The sequence below is a fragment of the Carcharodon carcharias genome, chromosome 1, assembly GCF_017639515.1.
Source record: "Carcharodon carcharias isolate sCarCar2 chromosome 1, sCarCar2.pri, whole genome shotgun sequence".
NCBI lineage: Eukaryota > Metazoa > Chordata > Chondrichthyes > Lamniformes > Lamnidae > Carcharodon > Carcharodon carcharias.
In genome coordinates, this window is record NC_054467.1 from 145715096 (window position 1) to 145732961 (window position 17866).

At 45.7% G+C, this 17866-nt stretch overlaps 1 protein-coding gene across 1 annotated transcript in view; it reads right to left on the reverse strand.

Moving 5' to 3' along the window:
• Positions 1-3701: 3701 nt before the first annotated feature.
• Positions 3702-17866, reverse strand: part of gabrg1 (gamma-aminobutyric acid type A receptor subunit gamma1) — a gene marked incomplete at its 5' end in the record, with an annotated part of 111143 nt that continues 96978 nt past the window's right edge. The window contains one exon of the mRNA XM_041190138.1: positions 3702-3977. Coding sequence (XP_041046072.1) covers positions 3702-3977 — 276 coding nt within the window. The remainder of the gene's footprint in view (positions 3978-17866) is intronic.

Genomic DNA, 17866 nt, shown 5'->3' on the forward strand with positions numbered 1-17866 from the left:
GACAATCTGAGCCTCCTGAAGCACTGTAGATCAGACATGTCAGGAGAGCTGATCTTGTGCTCGTAGACCCTGCCTTTGGGGATCTTGCCTCCTTCCAATTTGATCTCTGTGTCCATCACCTGTGCCCTTTGGAGGGGCTTATGGCTGAAGAGAAGGCAACTGGTGCTCATCCTGTTGTTGCTACTGGTGTTGCTCCTGCTGTTCCTGCTGGCATTGGTGTTGCTTCTGCTCTTGTCCTTCATCAGAGGTACAAGGTGGAGCTGCTTAAGTTGCTGCCATGCTGCAGTAAAGGCTGCCAGCTGAGAAGTGCAGTTGAGGGTGAGTGAAGAGCTAAGCAGATGAAGTTACTTCTAACAAGTTGACAATCACTTGTCCAGCTGTGATAGTAGCCTCTCACCTGGTCATGGTTGCAGCTCTTCAGTGCACAAATTAGCAACAGGCAATGATGAGATGAGGGTGGGGAGTTGTGGAGGGTGGGGGAGAGGTGGAATATCTTTCTAGTGATGGGTACTATACACTCACCTCAGTGACCCTAGAGAATTGGCAACAGGTTAAGAAACTGGTTGAAAATGTCAACGATTAGTGCTAAAAGGAGGCTCAATTGGCTTTTTAAGTACCTTAATTTCTTTGACAGGTCCAAGGGGGTTCCCTGCTCCTCTTCAACCTCACCTCAGTGAAACCTGGAAATGGGCCAAATGATGTCAGAATCCTAAGCTGATGTCGCTTTTAGGAGAATTAACTCCCCACACTCGTGCAAACCATCTCCCTTGCTTGGGAAATTTCCCCCTTTATTCCTGAACATATTGTAGTGATTGTAAGTAAAACCATTCATACTGCTTTGAGGATCATTGGACTGTACAGATGAATCAGCCCTTAGTATGGGTAATCCTAGAGGCGGATTTTTCTAATCGTGGACCAGGTTCAAGTGTGTAGCTTCTCAAAGAGCTCTGTAAATAAAGTTACCTGTTTCTAACAAGAAACCTGTCCGGTACACAAGTTAATTATAACATGTTTCGATTTTCTTTAAGTCACTTAGGCCCTTATTGATGAGCATTAAAATTTTACTGCCACTTAGGTGACATTCAGTCATTGTCACCTGCAGCTCAGATATTACCAATTATTTGATCAAAACAGGTCAATGAAATGATTGAGTCCCGCAAGATTGACAAAATACTTTTGAGTTCTGAACACATTCAAAACAAAACAAACATAGTATTTGCTTGACCTAGCTCCTCCATAGCCATACGACCTGCCACACAATCCAGCATGGGGACCAACAACCATCACACTTTAGCAACCCTATACCCTTCTTATACCCAAACAGGCACACGCGACATCCTGAACAAAATAAAAATTCAATCAACACCTTCCTCCTGAAGCTTTATCTTTGTAAATTGTGCTTTATGTACCAGGCATCTTGAGTACAAATGGACTGGGCAGTTGGCAACAAGCCCAGAGCAATCATTATGTTGAGGGTGAGACAATACTTCTTAGCTCAGAGAGCACTGCCTGCTTAAAATTGCACTGTGGGGCAAATGCTCTCTGCCACCACCTCAATCGGTATTTTTCAATAGGTAAACTTTCACTTTTCAGGTGAGCCAGAGAGAATCTCTTAGGTAATCATTTTTCTGCTAGAATAGCGTAAGGCCAAATTACGCTTGAATTGAGCAAATGATAGCAACAAAGGTAGAGAAGAGATAAATCTATCTTTCCAGTTCTATAATTAGGTTTTAAGCTTTTTTTCTATTTGTTTTAATATAACGCTTATAATATAGGATACATTGAAATATGGTATGCATACTGAAGTATTTTGTTTTACAATAAATTTAGCAGTGGGTAAGTTTGAGACACTGTGAATAAAAATATGCTGGCACCATTCATCTTGTTAACCTGATGCAATTTTCATTAAATGCTGTCTAGAATAATAATTACTAACTTCTGATGTTACAGATACTCAAGCAAGGAAGATGAAAGCTGAAAAGAACTTAAGAACCGGTAACAAAAATTGAATAGTAAAATATAATATTTGTTGTATAAAATTCTAGTGACATTTGCTATATTGTGTCCACATGTCAAAACTCAGTAGATTCACTGAAATGTCTATATTACTGAATTATTAAGAAATGTCAGTAAACATTTAATTTGTTGGATTTAAGTACTGAGTTTAGATATTAAATGGGATTATATAAAAGCAATATTATTTAATGTGGGCATTTTGATGAATAGTGCAAAACGTTTGCTTAAATCCACATTAACAGTATATTTTATACACAAGAAACATTTGCATTTATTATTGCCCACTTTCCTTTATATACATATCAGGAATGAATATAATGCTGGGGGTTTCTGTTCCATATAAAAATGCAATATCCATCTTACACTGTATTTTTTGGATATTATTCTTCCTTTGAGATTTTGATAATATTTAGAGAAGCTGTACAATTTTTCTATAGATATATTTTTATAGTTGTTCTCAAAATTACCAATAGATCCTCAATTGCTGTTAAGGCTTTGTATCACCCACCATAAAGCATACTTATGGGTTTACAACCTAGTATGGCTGCACAACATGTACTGCAGTATCTCCTGGGCAGGTTGTACGTACAGGACTTTCCAGGGTGCTAGACTGAAGACATTGAAATTATGTTATAAAACCTGATATATTTATTAGCCAGTTATAATACACAGATTGCACTGATGCAAAGCTGAAACTGCTTTATATTGATACAAGCTGTGTAATGCAATTCAAGTGCGAAGTCACCCAAATAAAATTCAGGCAACCGACTCCCTGGGCTAAGAAATAATTTGGGGCCTGGAGGATATGCCCCCCGCTAAGTATAACAGCACCCCAAGATGGATAATTTGTGTCATATCAAAGCTTGCTGACCAAGATCACATTGAAGTTAAGTGCACTTAGTCTGTATAAAATGCAAACATGATCAGCAAATCGTGATAATGTCAAAATGTATTCATTGATGGGTTTTATGCTGAATTTTACATATCTTATATGAATACTTCATTAGAAACCACACCGTTTAGTGATGCAGTATGTGTTTCTGTAGACGACTGTAAAAATTTCAGTTTGAAAATGTGCTAAAGTTTAGTTGTGTTTATATTTTTGGTCAAAATACCACTAAGTCTTGTAAACTAGCGTAAAAGTATTGAGCAGAAAATGGGCTTGTTTGCAGCTCATAGTTAAGCGTTTGACATTTGGTGTTCCAATTTAGATTAGATTTACTTCCATTTAGAATTTAGAACTAAATTGTTCTTCCTGAAATGAATAATTGGGATTCTGTAGATTTATCCTACATAATCGCTATCTGTTGAAACTGCCCAAGTTGCAATGCAAGTCAACTATCCATCAGCTGTCTGCCATATGACAAAAATGCAAGAGTTAAAATGAATATAAATGTATGTATTTTATCAAATTTATATCTTGAAAAATATTGTTATTTGAAAATGTGCATGACTCATGTATATGGCACAAGAATTCAAGGTAAGCTGCACAATTTGGCAGTAAGTCAACTGATTCAAAGATAATGATAGAAAACTTATTTTTTCACATTATTCTTCTTTTGTTGAAGGTGTTAATATTGAACCATTGCATTTTTATGATTTCAACACAATCAAATGTTGTATAGACTAAAATTCTACCACTGCAGATTTATTCTTCCTCTTCTTATGTCACTGAATGTATTTTTTTATAGGTAAAGGTATGCAATCCAATAAACGAGATTGAACAAACCGAATGCTGTAGGGAAGAATATTCTAGAGTAGGAATCAATTTTGGTAATACGGATATGTATTCGACCCTGCCTCCATGCACCTGTACGACACTCCTCGAAACAGCAGAAGAAGCTGTTACAGTCTTTGCCATCCAAGCACTCGTAGCCATAATCATCACGTTCTTGTAGGTGTGTGATGTTGTTCACCTGAATTAATGTTGATCCTGGACGGACTTTAATGCCAGGTGATTTCTGCAAATACAGCAAAAAATCATATTATTGAATCTTAATTTTCGGTGAGGATTTGAGTTCTATAAAGGTGAATAAAACAAAGATTAGGAACTGCCTCAGAAACACCAAAGGAAGAAAACTATGTGCATCTCTGAATTGCAGATGTTGGCATAACTTGCAGCTCATAAAGCATCAGCCTAGACACTTCAATGACACTTCACATAACACAGAGGGAGGATTTTTGGCACATCTTGGACTGGATTGAACATGTGTTTCTTCTGTGCTGCCTGCCCAACAGGACCCAGTCCCCTACCCCCTCTCCTCCCTTCCTGGACTGTAGGATCCTCCCTGTTGTATGATGTGCCTGCATGCCATTGTAATATAAAGGTGCTTGGCAGAGCAAAGATTAACATGGGACTGGAGAATAGCACCACACATGGTATGATGCCAGAACAGTCTCTAGAAAGAACACTCTGAAACCAGCCTGCATAGAGGTAACAGCACCACCCATGACAGCAACCTGGGATCTGTAAATAAATAGTTCATGTTTAAATATACAAGTCTCAAGATCCCATCATTGAGACATATAAAGTACTCATATTACAACACTTCCCACCCTAAAACCCTGGGGCTTACCTTCCTGGGGCAACCATGTTCCTCTTTGGTCTTCTTCCTGCAGTCATGGCAGTTCCCATAACTGAGCCTTGGCACTGCCAGGAGTGATGGAGCTGCTGGGACTTCCTCACGAATGAGGGATGGAAGTTCCACTGTTAGCCAATTTAACCCTCTCACAGCATGTTATGGCTGTGGGATGGACTGGTGCGGAACAAGCCCGCAACCTCATAAAATCCTGCCCTGTGCCTCTGTCAGCTCTCTTCAAGTATTTATCCATTTCCTTTTTGAAAGTTACAATTGAATCTGCTTCCACAACTTTTTTTTATAGTGTATTCCAGATCATAACAACTCACTGAATAAAAACAATTTATCATCGATCCTCTGGTTCAGTTGCCAATCATCTTAAACATGTGCCCTCAAGTTTCTGACCCTTCTCCTAATGACATGGAAATACCAGCCCAATAAAAAGAGATATGAGAATTCTTTAAGCTATCTCAGTGACTGTTGTTTTAGTTTATGGGTTGAGGTAAATATTTAATCTATGAATGGTAAACTGATCTCTGACAGATTTTCTCCTCCCTTTCTGCTGTCACTGCACCAATTGTCAAGTATCGATGACAAGGCAGATACGAGGCCTGACAGTGAATCAAAGCTTCTGGGTGTTTTACCCTTCAGTTTTCTCCCATTCTCTGGAGGAAAATGTTTGTACAGTGCTCAGTACTTCCCACACTAACATGGCTTAGAATGACAACTCAGCAGGTAGGAATACCAACAGCAGAAGCAAATCCATATTGCCGTATGCTGCCATATATTATTATATGTTTTAAGGAACTTTGAGTGGAAAATAATGACACATATTTCCTAACTTGATTTCAAATTCAATATGAAATTAGTTTAAAAATGTTATCCATTTTAGGTTTTATTTAACTTGTGTCCAAAAATGTTTCCCAATAACATTTAGTTGTAATTAATATGGGATTAGGAGGTATAGAAATAAATTAGATGTTCTATGATTTGTCATGTTACACAATATAACAATTAATGGTTGCTTATAGTTTTCTTAAGTAAGTAATTTTGATATATGCCAATAACCTAAATGGAAATACTCTTAGCAGAGGAATATGGGGGAATATTTTCACAAAACTGTGAATATGGCAAAGCAAGTTAAGAAAGTGTACAGAATACTTATTTTTGTAAATAGGGGCTTTGAATACAAAACAACAAAGCCTTGACAAATCACTGGTTAAGCCTCAGCTGGAACATTGGGCGGAATCTTCCGTGCCAGCTGGCATTGCGCAACTCGGCAAAGTGAGTGGACAAGATGGCGAGAAGGCCAAAAACCAGACTCACGACAACGTGACACCACTTTGCGATCATCAGCTCAGCCTGTCGATGGTGGGCCACGTTTCCCGCCATCAGACGTTGGGAACCTCATTGTAATACAATTACATAACTTTATAAGGCCAGCCCGCCAGAATCGTCCCCCTAGCTGGATCATCTGCCCACGTCAGCATGATTACACACTCGTGCAGAACACATCTTGACCAAGTTTGACATGCAGTGGTTGGGACTCACGACCAGGGCTTCGGTCACATCGCGGACATCCAAGGAGCAGAAGATGCTGGAGCCTGGCAGCAACGGCACATTGGAGGAACGTTACTGCTGGATGGATTCTTATGGACATGGCTCTACTGCGAAGTAGCTCGCGGAAGATGAAAAGTCACCGTTGAAGGTCTGTTCACAACGGATGATGGTCGGAGGGGTGGAGAGGGAGGCCTAGCTATGTTTGGGAGAGGAAGGTATATCAGGAGGGTGGGAGAGGAAGGTCCAGGATCAACTGGGAGGAAGAGGTGTCAGGATGAGATGAGGTTGGCTGGGGTGTGGGGGGTGGGGGGGGGATGGTTGGGGGGCGGTGGCGAGGAATGAAGGTGTCAGTGGAGGTGGGGTTGGGAAGCAGGGAAAGGAAGGTGTCAGGAGGTGGACAAGATGGTGAGAAGGCCAAAAACCAGACTCACGACAACGTGACACCACTTTGCGATCATCAGCTCAGCCTGTCGATGGTGGGCCACGTTTCCCGCCATCAGACGTTGGGAACCTCATTGTAATACAATTACATAACTTTATAAGGCCTGGGAGGCTAGGAGGGGGGGGAGAGGGTAACAGGGGAGAAAATAGGAACTGGGGTGGTAGGTGTAAGGGGGGGCGGAAAGTGTAAGGGAAGGAAGTCAGAGGGGGAAAGAAGTGAGGGGAGGGAATCCATGGGGAGGAAGGAGTACGGAGAAGGGAAGAAGTCCAGGGGAAGGAAGGAATGTAGAGAGGGGAGGGAGTAAGGCTGGAGGAAGCAGAGTGGAGGAAAGAGTGGAAAGGGTGGTTGAAGAAGTAACGGTGTCTGAAGGAGTCTGGAAGGGGGAAAGACTAAGCGGGAGAGAAGTCAGGGGGAGGACAAGTGGGAGGGGGAGTCCTGGGGGAAAGGGTGTCAAAGGGGCAAAGGGTTTCCAAGGAGGGAAGAAGTTCCAAGGGGGGGGAAGGGGTGTGGAGGGGGGAAGGGGTCCGGAGGGGGAGATGTCTAGGCAAACGTGCTAGGGAGGGCTCTGATGAATCCAAAACTGCCTCCTGGGGAGCGAACTGAGGGTGGAAGTGTTGAGGGAATGGTGAGAATGACCAAGAACAGTGTGAGGCAGTAGGGTGGGAGGGTGAGGGTTCTATGGTAGCTGTAGAAGGGACAGCAAGGGTGGTTGGTGGGGATTCAGAAGCAGACACGAGCCTGGAGGTGGGAAGGGGGATGTCGGGGAGGTGAATGTGGATGGGGCTGGGGTTTTTTAGGAAGGAAGGAAATGTGCACATTCACCTGGACATCCCCAAAGGAAAAGGGTTGTGTCTGGTAGGTCACACCAGGGGGGTTAACAGTGATGGGAGAAAGTAAACAGGTGACTGGGGGAGGGGAAAAGACGGGGAATCTTACAAAAAGGTGAATCAAGACCATGCGGTCTAAATTGAAAGTGAAATGACAGTCGTGGTGGGCGAGATCAGGTGTGATCATTGGGTGAGCAGAGATGCAGGTCAACTCAGGTGGACAATTGAAAAAAGTGGGCAGCACTGAAAATGCTCAGGACCTTGCGATGAGTGTGGTACATGAAGGACCCGAGGGCATGAGAGAGTACTTGTACGAGGCTCCAAAAGGCCCTCCACGCATACACTTCTCCCTCCAGAATCACCTGTTGGCCAGCTGCTTCCTCTGTGGTGACAGAGGATGAGGTCAAGTGATCACGGGCAAAGGGGTCTTGGAGGGAGAGGGCAGCATCTGAGATTCCTGAGTGGATGACCCAGGGGTGTCCAGCTGCTGCTCCTCCTCCCTTTGGGTTTCCAAGGGTCCTGGCCTAACTCCTTGGGGGGAAGGAGCACCTGAAGGGACGCCGAGGTGCCCCGTTTCCCTCTCGCATGGCCATTGCACGAATTTGCCCATGGCTCACGCGATGTGAGTGCAGGTCAACACATTACTCTGCATTCTGCAGGACCAGGGTATCCATGGCATCTGCCATCCTCCCCATGATATCTCCTTACGCACAACTTCAGGCACCATTTCGTCAGAGAGCAGACGGGCACACTCCTCTGACTTACATACTACTCTGTTGAGGGCTTCCAATAGCTCTGCATGATGTTCCCACGCCTTCTGCTGACTCTCCAGGATGAGTTAGAAGGCCAAATTCAGAGGCTTGTCATCTGACTCAGACTCACAGATGCCTCTTCCCCAGCCGTCCTCTGAATGCCAGGGAGCTCGGCTGAACCTGTTCCCTCCTGCTGTGGACGCGTGTCAGTGTGGTGACCATCAGATTGTGAACCAGACCCTGCCCTAGATCTAGGTCCCACCAAGGTGTTTGTCTCTGCACTGGTGCAGGATGTGGGTAAGCGCTGTGACGGGTCCTCCAAGCTGCTTATTTCCCAATGGAGGAGGTGTCTTTTTGGCTGGAGGTGAAGACCTGGGTGGAGCTGAGGATGTCAGTCACTTGGCAGAGCTTACTGTGAGCCAAAGTAGAGATAATTAATGCATAGCAGCAGAGTCAAAAGCAGAAGAGAGATCACTCACAATGCGTTGAGGGCGGAATGATCTGGTGCAAGATCCTCTCGAGGGTGTTCGCGGCCGACCTCACCATCACTGCAGGCATGATCCATGTCCTCACCAGTCAGCGCGATGGCACATTCCTCAAAGTGAGTGAGGGGCCTAATGTGGGCCACTTCACCTACAGTCTGGGACCTCTTCCTGCTGATGAGAGCAGGCTTCTCCCGCATAAAAACAGATGGAGAGAGTGTGAGCAGGATGCATGACACTGTGTGGAATATTTGTGCGGTGAGCAGAGCCATGGACAGAATGAGGACATGAGCTAGAGAGGGTATGAGTCTTGTGGAGATGGAGATGGAAGAGTGTGAGTGAGAGTTAGTGGTGTTGTCCGTTGAGGTGTGCGATCCCTGTGAATGTGTGATGAATTTGTGAGTGTGTGAGTTGAAAGTGATGAGACCAGTGATTTCCCCTGGCGGAATGGATGAGACCATTCATCCTGTAGCGGCACTGGGTGTCTGTCCTTTTTTGCAGGTTATTGGCGGTGACCACCACCTCCCATGTTGGATTGGTGATGCAGCTGCCCACCTTGCGGCCAGAGCGGGGCTAGAGGACATCATGGCGGGCCTCCACGGCGTCAAAAAGATGCTTGACGGACGTGTCACTGAAGAATGGGGCTGCAGTCTTTTTGCCTTTCGGGGCCATCCTGTCTTCAGAGCAGCTGATCTGGAAGCACTGAGAGGTGTGCGCGCGGCTGTACTTTAAATGTGGTGCTCGGCAAGATGAAGCGGTGAGGTAATGGCATGGCGGGCAAATGAGAGCCCGCCCACCATGGAAAGGCATGTTTCCTGGAAATGGAGCAGGATTGGGATGATATGACATAGGGAGCCTCCATGTGCCTGGCAGGTAAAGCGTCATAAAACTACAGCACTTAGATTCTGCCCACTGTGTGCCTTTCTGGGCACCAAATTTTGGACAGGTTGTCAAAGCTTTGGAAACAGCACAAAGGATGTTTACCAGGATGATACCAAGAAATGAGGGACTTCAATTATGTGGAGTCACAGGAGAAGCTAGGATTATGCTCCTCAGGGCAAATATGTCTAACAGAAGACCAAATTGGGATATTGTGTTCTAAATGATTTGGGAGGCCAGGGGGAGCCATTTAGTAGAGCAAGTAGGGAGAAATGGTTTCCTTTGGGAGTGGATCAGTAATCCAAGGTAAGAGATTTAAAATCATTGGCAAAACATCTAGAAGGACAAGGAAGAGAAATCTCTTCACACAGAGGATTGTTAATATCTGAAATCTGGGTGATGGAGTCACGTTCCAATGGTAACTTTCAAAAGGCAGTTGGACATGTATCTGAACAGGACTAATTTGCACAGATATGGGAAAAAATCTTGGGGTATAGGACTAAATTGGACAACTCTTTCAAAGAAACTGCAGAGGCTTGACAGGTCAAATGACCTCCTTTTATAAGATTCTATGATTTAATAATTTGAAAATCATATGTATTAAATAGGATGTAGCTTTTAAAATAAAACAGTGAAAAGGAGTTATGGTGGTTCATGCTGTTTAGATTATTTTGATGAAACAATATCTGCTTGTAGGGCATGAACTAACTCAGAAATCAGTGGATAAGTATCTTGCTTTCTCTTGCCTTTCCTTTGTCTTCATTTTCACTTATGATTCTCCCCATATGACACAATTTGTCCACATCCAGAGAGGAGTCAAAACATTAGGGTCATGTGTGATCCACAAGTAGTGCTTCCTGAACTCCCAAATAAATTATGATTCAGGTCAACTATGCTTGTAATGTCCATTTTGTATTCACCACTTTTCTAACTAGTGCTCCAGCTACTCTTGAGCCCAAGATGAAAGGGACTTCAGAGCAACTGACAGCCATTTGACTGATTGGAAGTTGACTGCTTAATGAAAAAAGTGTATATAATGCCTTTCATGTCCTCAGAACCAATGAAAGTATAGTCACTACTGAAATGTAAGAAATGGACAGTTAATTTGTGCAAGCAATGTCCCACAAACAACCTAACCCTAACCCTAAACATGACTAAATTGTTTTGGCTAAGATCATTGAAGGATAAATATTAGCAACTACACCAGGAAGTCTCCCCTGCTTTTGCCATGGGATTTTTTACATGTATCTAAGAGGCTTCACAGGATCTTGCCTTAACATCTCATTAAAGGACACCTCCGTTAGTGCATCACTCCCTCAGTACCACAGTGAAGTGTCAGCCTACAGTACATGCTCAAGTAGCACAAATTGGCTTGACTGCTCTAGTTTTTTAAGTCATAAAACAGTTGCATAGCAGTGAGACAGTCTGCCTCCAGTCTGGGTAGGTGTGGTTCCTATTTCCAAATTTGTGCAAACCATGCTTAGGCTTGGTTCAGTTTCCTTCAGCGCCAAATCAAGCCCTGAAAGTGGGACAAGATCAAATTCAATATCCAAGCCTTTGGAATGAGCCGACAAGCTTCTGGCTTAGAGGTAAGAGTGATGAGAGTGGCACTAGAGGTGAGAGTGGCACTAGAGGTGAGAGTGGCACTACAAATCCAAGGCTGACAGTCAAATACCATTTGAAATATTTTCAGAAAACTAGTTTCAGAGCTCTTTGTATCTGATGCTGCCTATTTTCTGTCTTCCCAATTACAAGACTGAGTGAAATTCCAGATGGAAGAAGGTAAGTATAAGGATTAAATGGTTTCCTAATTATTTTGAAAATGAAGACATTCACAACATAGTTATTAGGGACATGTAAATTCAAGTCTCAGAGGACACTAATCGCCACGTCAAAAAGGAAACAGCAGGCTATGGGCAGAATCGTCTCAAACTTGCACAAAGTGCAGTAGGGGATGGTAAAATGACGTTTAACCCGCTGGCCGCAATGGCAGATTTTTGCGCTGAATTATCCCAAGCCTCACTAATAATTTATTCCCTGGAAACACGCTGGATCGTTGGCGAGGCAGCCTCTGATTCACCCGCCCCGCCGTCACCTCAGACAGTGAGTAATCTGGGCATCATATTTAAAGGCCGCCCCTGCACAGAGCTAGCACTCTCTAAGGGATTGCAAGCTGCTGCAAAGTCATGACTGCCAAAGGGAGGAAATGGGCTGCCCCCCAGATTTAGCGACGCCTTCCTGGGGCACCCATTGGATGCAGTGGAGGCCTGCCATGAAGACCTCCACCCCCACTCTGGGTGAAGACCAGCAAGCAAGGTCATCAATCCAGCATGGGAGGCGGCGACAGTGGTGGTCAGCGCCAATGCCCTGCAAAAGAGGGCAGCCACCCATTGCTGAAAGAGGATGAATGATTTCATCCATTCTACCAAGCACACACTCATCCGCTCTCCATGCACACACTCACAAACCCATCACATGTCCTAAGGGATCTCACTCACTGCCAGTTCAAGGGACATTACCATTCACTCTCTCACACACACTTTCATTTGCCTTGCAGATCGTGTCCTCATCCCATCTATGGCACCACTCACCATCCACGTGTGCAAGGCATCCTTCTCATCTAGCCTAACAGATGTCCTGCTTACACTCTCTTCATCTGTTTTCATTGCAGGACCAGCTGGCACACAACAAAAGGGAGAGGTCACAGACTGGTGGAGACATCAAGGTCCTCACAGACTTTGAGAATAGAGTCATGCAGCTGGCTGGTGACAATCTAGATCATTCCTGTCCTGACGGTGAAGTTGACAGAGCAGTGCAACTATGCCGTGAGTGAGTTCCCCTGTTCCACAGTCCCCTGCCATGCACTCAGTTTCTCTCCTTGCTTTCACAGGCACACCTGAGAAACAGCCAAAGGGGTCCAAGAGCCAGGTCCTTGACTCAAGTCCCAAAGACACCTCGGAAGAAGAATCTGATGACACCCTAATTGAAGACCCGTCACAGCTCACCCGCACCCTCCATCAGTGCAGAGACACACACCTCAGTGTGACCTAGCTCTAGAGTAGTCTTGGGGTCACAGTCTGGTGGGCACATCGCACTGTTTCACAGCAGGTGGAGGCAGGGACTTCCCAGGTTTTCGGCACTCCAAGGACTGCTGGGGGCCAGAAATCTGCTGAGTCCAAGTCAGATAACGAGCCTCTGGACTCGGTCATACTTCAGTTGCTGGAGCTGCAAAGGCAAGGTCAGGAACATCAGGAAGGGATGCCTGCTACACTCCTCAGGTTGCAAGGCCCGAAGAAGGAGTCCGTCTGCCTTCAGTCTGAGGTGAGCGTGCTGGCATTGCAATGCACCGAGGTCAACACTGGTGGGATGGAGGTCGCTGTGGAGACTTTGGTCCAGGACATCAGACCTGCACTGCTGCGCAGGCTGGATGCCATCGCTGACACCATAGTTGGCCTTCAACAATCTCAACACAAGAGGGATGCAGGCCAGCTCGATCTCACTACAGTTTAACCTTTCATTAAGTAGTCAGCCAGAGGACCTTGGGCATCCATAGTGAGGAGGATCAACAGGTTCACACCCTGGGCCACCCATCCAACTGACTCCGAGTGTCCAGCCCATCCAAATCCCTTCTTCCTGTGACCTCAGTAGCTCCAGCTTCACATGTCGAGGTTGCTGCCACTCCTACACAGCAAGTCCCCAAAAGCAGGCCGGGGCCCTCCAGTTCTCGATGCTTCAGAGGGCGCCTGCCAAAATCATCACAAGTGAGGTGTTGCAGTCAGCAGGCAGCCTCCACCTCCACTGTGGATGTCTGGGAAGCACCAACATATAGCAGCATGGTTAGGAAGGTTACAAAGATGTAGTTGCACAGCCTGGGAACGGATGTTGATCACTTGTACATAATCTTCACGATTGTAAATAAACTCGCAAGAATGTCTCCCTGCCTATTGCTCCTTGTTATGATGAGCAGTGTTTGGGTCACTCAGATGTGAAACCCTGGTTCCCGCACAAGATAAAGGCAGGTGTCTCAGTCCAGGGCCTCTTTCTTGTGCAGCGTGTAACCTTCAGACCAAAGTGATGGTCCGGCCTCACACTCCCTGGACACAATACTGATGCCTGCACCTTGATGGCGCTGGTCATTGCTGCCAGAATGTTGTGGGCAGATGTCACAGAGTTCCGTCATTCTCTCTGTGGCTCTCAGCACCTTTGGGGTGGGGCTGGCCCTCATCTCTTCAGCATCTGTGACCAGTCAGTGTGCTCCTGAAGGGATCGGGTGCTGAAGGCTGACAAAGGATCAGGTGCATTTAAAGTTTCACGACTGCACCTCTGTGATATGACTCTGATCACAGAACACAAGTGATGTGCCCTTAGCTAGACAGGAATCAAACATTCACAGAGGCAACGTAAAGATCTATGGAGTGCCCTCACTGTATGTCGTCATCATCCTCCTGGAATCTAGCGATTATTAGGGCCTCTGCTGCATCTCCATGACATGAGTCTGAGCACTGAAGATATGTGCGCTGCTATCAGCCACACAGGGGTTAAATGTTCACAGGTTCAAGGTGAAGATATCAGGACTGTCCTCACTGCATCTTGTCATCATCCTCCATGAGTCTTGCAGCTATGAGAGCCTCCTGAGCACACCTGCCTCGCCTGGCCAGTGCAATGGCCTCATTGCCGGCATCCTTGACTTCGAGGACCTCATCACTGCCATCCCCTTTTATGTTCTCTTCATCAGAGGAGACATGCAGCTCCTCCAACTCCTCCCATTGCAGCGCCAGGTTGTGGAGTGCGCAGCAAGCGACAATGATGCGCAACACCCTCAGGGGACTGAATTGCAGTGCTCCACCGCACCTGTTGAGGCACCAGAACCTCATTTTCAAAATGCCTATCATTTCCTCCACCAAAGTTCGGGTCAAAGCATGAGCCTCGTTATACCGTTGCTCTGCTGCAGTCTGAGGCTGCCGCATAGGCATCATCAGCCACATCATCTGAGGGTAGCCCTTGTCCCCAAGGAGCCAATCCTGCAGCCTCTGCAGACCCTGGAAGTTGTCGGAGATCTGAGACCTGTTGAGGATGGAAGAGTCATGGACACTTTCAAGCTATTGTGTACAGACCTGCATGATGCATTTGTTGTGGTCTCAGACCAGCTGAACAATCAGTGAGTGGAAGCCCTTGTGGTTGACGTGCTTGTTGCCATGGAGATCTAAGCACCATTTGAAAGCAGTTGATGGCACTCTGTGCCTGTGGAGACCAGAGATCACCACAAATCTCAGCTTTCTTGTGGACACTCCCTGGGAATCGTGTGCAGTCTTGTAGGATGTGTTTGTGGTGGTCGCAGACTAGCTGCACATTCAGCAAGTTAAAGTTCTTGTGGCTGGCATAGTTGATTTCTTGTTGCCATGGAGATCTAAGTGTTACATGAGTGCAGTCGATGGCACCCTGTACCTGTGGAAAACCAGAGATCTGGACAAATCCCAACTCTCTTGCTTCCTGGCTTTCCTGATCCTGGGTGAAATGCAAAAAGTTCTGTGCCTTCACAAAGATGACATCTGTGACCACCTGGATACACTTGTACGTGGAGTCTTGCGAGATCCCACACAGACCACCTGTGGAGCCCTGGAAGGAGCCAATGGCATAAAACATTGAGTGCTGCAGTCACTTTCATGGCCCCTAGCAGTGGATGCCCTCCATATCCCCATGGTGCCAAATCCTGCAGCAGGTGGCATATGTGACCGATCAGTTCCCTAGACATGTGCAGTCTTCAGTGACATTGGTTCTCAGTCACTTGCAGGAATGACAAGTACTGTCTATAGACCTTTGGCCTAGCAAAGCACTGATGAATGAGGGCTTGCTGTGGACCTTCAGCTGTTTCCCAGCAGGCCCTGCCACCCCTTCACCTTAAGGGCGGTTCTCCTCTCTTTGCCGAGTCACGCGCCTCCGTTGCTCTCTTCTTCTTCTTCTTCTTCTTCTTCTTCTCTGCTCCCTGTAAGCCATGAGGCACAGCGCTAAATCACCAGGCTCCATGATCCTGAAGTTCTCCTCCTGCAGGATCAAAGAGAGATACGTGTGTGTTAGCATATGTGAACTAAGGATCTCTCTTTGTTAAGTCTCAAGTCCCCTTCATGCATGCAGGAGATTGCTGACCACCGCTTGGATGGACAGTTTGTACTGTGCTCATTGGCTGTCCAAAACCCCACCAACCTCCACCTCACTCCACTTGACCAATTGGTGGTAGCTTCGGCCACTGGACTACATGCTGTGCTCTCAGCTCAGGCGCATGCATTCTCTTAACCCACACTGCGAGGCTGTGCTGTTAGCTTGAACCGTGATGGATACCAGTCCAAACCTTAATAAAGATATTGTTGCAGGGGGCTGTGAGCGCCTCCACCAGTGACTGCTGCATGGCCACCTTTCACAAAGGGATTCTACAACTTGCCCAGTTAGCGACTGTTCTGCTGCCTAATAAAACACACATTAATTTGCAGTCTGCAGCCGAGGGATGAAAAGTTCTGGAGCATTTGGTAGCACTCTTATGCTTTATTGTTGCTTGAGTGGCAGAAAAGCTTAAGACCCCATTACTCCAAGCATGTCAATGGAGTTGCAGCTGAAAAGTCTCTGTTGTGGAAGAATGCTGACTTTTGACAAGCTTTTCCAAGTGCATGGTCGCTTCCCTCACCCTGATATATGCTTGTGTACTTCCATCAGTCCATGCTGCCATGGCCCCCACCCTACTGGCCTGACCTGCACTGGAGACCTAGAGCCGGCACCACACTGAGGACCAGCCAGAAAAGAGCAACTAACCTGTGCTTCCCACCGAATGCGCAGCGCCCCTTCCTTGATGTCCTACGGGCAATGTTCATGAGCGTTGTGCAACATTGTGCGCAGTCACCTCCAAGTTCCCCTCAAAGTTCAGCTTGCCAGATGAATACTCTTTCTGTACAGTTGTGAAACGTATCGGCACGCAATCATGCCAACGTGCCCGGATGATCCAGCGAGAAGGAATGATTCTGGCGAGCTGGGCTTATAATTAGATGCAAATGTATTAAAATGATGTTCCCGATGTATGGTTGGATATGATCTTAGGACATTGTTGAGAGAGGCAAGGCATCCTTTAGAACAGGTCAGGTGCCATATGGGATTGTTAAAAGTAAATATGATTGTGCGTAAAAAGTGCATAACCTCGTTAGAATTGTAAGGCTGTCAAAGAACTATCAAGCTGTCAAAGAACTGTCAAAACTCATTGGAACTGTCAAAGTTCATTGAGACTGTCAAAGCTGTCAAGCCATTTAACTGAGCTGGACTTTAAATTTTAAAAATGTTGTGGAGATTTAAAAAAAGCAGTGCCTGATATTTCATTCTCTCTGTTGACATAAGCCTGAGGGTTATCCTTATAGGATTGGTGTTGTACGACTGATTTCACAATCTAACATTATTACAGTGGAGGGCCTGTTAAGTGAGCAGTTTAATTGACAGTTTCAAGTGATTGTAGAATAGAGATGCATGTTTTCATAAGAGATTACTTGATGGAATTTCAGTGGCATAGTGGTATTGAATGTTTTTTTAATCAATGAGAGTTTTTTTCAAACAGTGATTTCATCCATACACAGCATGTCTCCTGAAATTTGCCCATGATAGTGAGTTGGCATGGTGGGGGTAAGAGAAAAGGGTGGTGGGTAGGGGGCATGGATTTGCATGAGTTGGCATAGGAGCTACAACAGGCTATGGAGATGAATGGGGGACATGGGTTGGAATAGAGGGTATGAGGAACCATGAAGTTGTATGGAGGGGCAGAGGGTGGCATTGGGATATGAGGGGTCATTGGGTGGAGGTAGAGGGGAATAGGGTGGCATTGGGAATATGAAAGGACATAGTGGATAGAGCATATGGTGGCATAGGAGGTATGAGGGGCCATGGAGTGATGAGTGGTGGCATGAGATGGCATGAATTAGGTGGGGGCGCAAAGAGGTGTGAGGAGTGAGGGCTGGAGGGCTGCTTTTTTAAATTAATTTTTTAAATAACTTCAACAAAAGAAATGGCAGATGAATTGAGCAGGTATTTTGCATCAGACTTCACTCTAAAGGGTAAAGTAACATCCCAGAAGCAGCTATGAATCAGGAAATGGAAGGGAGGGAGGAACTCAGGAAAGTTACAATCACCAGAGAAGTGGTACTAAGAAAATTATTCGAGCTGCAGGTTGACAAGTGCTGGGCCCTGATGGGCTTCATCCTAGGGTCTTAAAAGAAGTGGCTAGTGAGATAATTGATGCATTGGTTTTGGGGAGGCAGTGGCAGAGTGGTATTGTCACTTGACTGGTAATGGCATATGGTGA